This window comes from Bipolaris zeicola (genome assembly GCF_000523435.1).
Source record: "Bipolaris zeicola 26-R-13 unplaced genomic scaffold scaffold_701, whole genome shotgun sequence".
Taxonomy (NCBI): domain Eukaryota; kingdom Fungi; phylum Ascomycota; class Dothideomycetes; order Pleosporales; family Pleosporaceae; genus Bipolaris; species Bipolaris zeicola.
In genome coordinates this window covers 1-1,941 of record NW_006912750.1, presented here as the reverse complement: position 1 = coordinate 1,941, position 1,941 = coordinate 1, and the positions used below count along the sequence as shown (strand labels likewise).

At 43.5% G+C, this 1,941-nt stretch overlaps 1 protein-coding gene across 1 annotated transcript; it reads right to left on the bottom strand.

Annotated features, from left to right (window-relative positions):
* Positions 1-191: 191 nt before the first annotated feature.
* COCCADRAFT_10538 (uncharacterized protein) lies at positions 192-674 on the bottom strand (the record flags this gene model as incomplete). Its single annotated transcript, XM_007720845.1, has 1 exon — positions 192-674. The coding sequence occupies one exon, from the start codon at positions 672-674 to the stop codon at positions 192-194; it is 483 nt and encodes a 160-aa protein (XP_007719035.1).
* Positions 675-1,941: the final 1,267 nt, after the last annotated feature.

Genomic DNA, 1,941 nt, shown 5'->3' with positions numbered 1-1,941 from the left:
TTGAGACATAATGTGATGTAGTGTCGACGTTGACGCGCTGGTGGGGCGCGACCGATTCGCTTGGGCAACCGATTCGCTTGTGAACCACGTTACTTGATATAACAATATATATATCACATCGTAGATGATCTAGACTACTGTATTTAGAATACCTTTCATATTCCATCTACCTACAGTTATTGCTAAGGCCCTTATAAATCAAATCGCTGGAGTTCTGCCCCATCCTTATCAACGACTATAACACTTCCCTTAAAATTACCACGGACAATGCTTTTATCGTACGAGATGGCCTGCATGAATTCGTCCCGCTTCGAGTGCCCAATTGAGCTCGTGACAATCCATTGGAATGAAAGTGTATCTGGAGAATCGTTGTCGCCTTCGACACACGCCTGGTAGGTCGCTCCTTTTTCGAATTCGAGTACGTGTCCGTTATTGCTCAGAGGGCATGGATAGTTGGCAGAAAGCTCTGCCCCTGTAGAGCTGTTCTGGACGTAGCAACCGTCAACTTGGCGCGATGTTGTCCCTTTAGCAAAGACGATCGTGGAATACACTGATATTGTGTGTGTTTGTCCCAAATTAAGTCCGCCAGAGCAGCCAATTCCGTTTGGTTTTCCAGGTGGTTTCTGCCCTACTTTCACTGGCACCCTCTTGCATGTGCAGTCTTGAAACACCATGTCACTGTTTTCTGTAGGTATACAAAAAACGGCAGTTTCATCCCTGGGGTCGCATTTTCGATCGTAGTTTCCGATGTAGTTTTCGTTCCGGTTTGGGTATGTCCTAACACAACTAGCCCTAAAGCTATATGGCGTCGTGCACTGGCAAGTTCTGGTTGCCCATGATATACGGTTGAAAACAGAGTGAGAATCCATCTCCTGGCACACATTGACGTCGATTGCACTCGCAAAATCGGTGTTGATGATTTGTTGATAGGAGGTCTTTGCGACCAGAAAAACAGTAAACAACAATTGTTTTGGGGATAACATAATAACTAGTGTCTGCGAGAAATGAGTAACTTGGTTCGAATAGCGAAGCTGTAATGAGCATCCAGCTGCCCCGGCCATCAGATTAAATAGGGCTTGTTATCCGATAAACGGTAATGGCGAGCCCGGGCCCGTGTCGAATTCGTGGCAACATTCTCACAAGGTTCCGCTGCCATTTTAAACCATTGTATCCATGTCGCCAACATGTAATTGTCGGTGACGTCGTATGGATGACATGTCACAGATATGGATGTAAATTTAAGTTCATGTCTCGGTGAATCTGCGCTCCAATATCCCGTCTCCTCCTTCTTAGTCACCACGAAATGTTCAGAAACAACAGCGAAGGATATGAAAATGGCTGCAGCGATGTCTAATTACAAGACAAACTATGACTTGCAAGCTGTATTAGGGGAAGTAAGTGCACGACCTGCTTTGATCAATGTTCTATAGGACAGACTCTCTGCAGAAAGAAGCATTATTTCCGTAGTATGACAATACGTCTGCTTCTTCAAATAATCAGCTGACGTTTATACTTTTACTTAAGGACTGTGCTTATCTGAATTAAGATTATGGTTCAAGCTTACTTAGACTACATCTTAAAGCGTAGTAGTCTATCCTATATTCTTACGTGGGATTACTGTTAGAGCCTAGTGTTACGATCCAAGGCAAGCTGCTTACAAGTAATCAGCTTGGAGGATCTAAAGAGACGGACTGCGCCGTAATCCTTTATCTACGCCGTAGTTACGTAACTAATTATATAATCATATATAATTACTTTATCTTCTTAGTATATAGTCTAGGTATCAAGCCCTTGTAGCTTAATATATTTAACTTAAGTTTTAAGTATAGTTATCTAGTTAACATAATAACTAGCCCCACCATCTCATGCGCGCTACCACCTCATGCGCGCGCGGCCTCACGAAAACCACTTCAAAAACGAGGCTGTAGAGCCACACCAAAT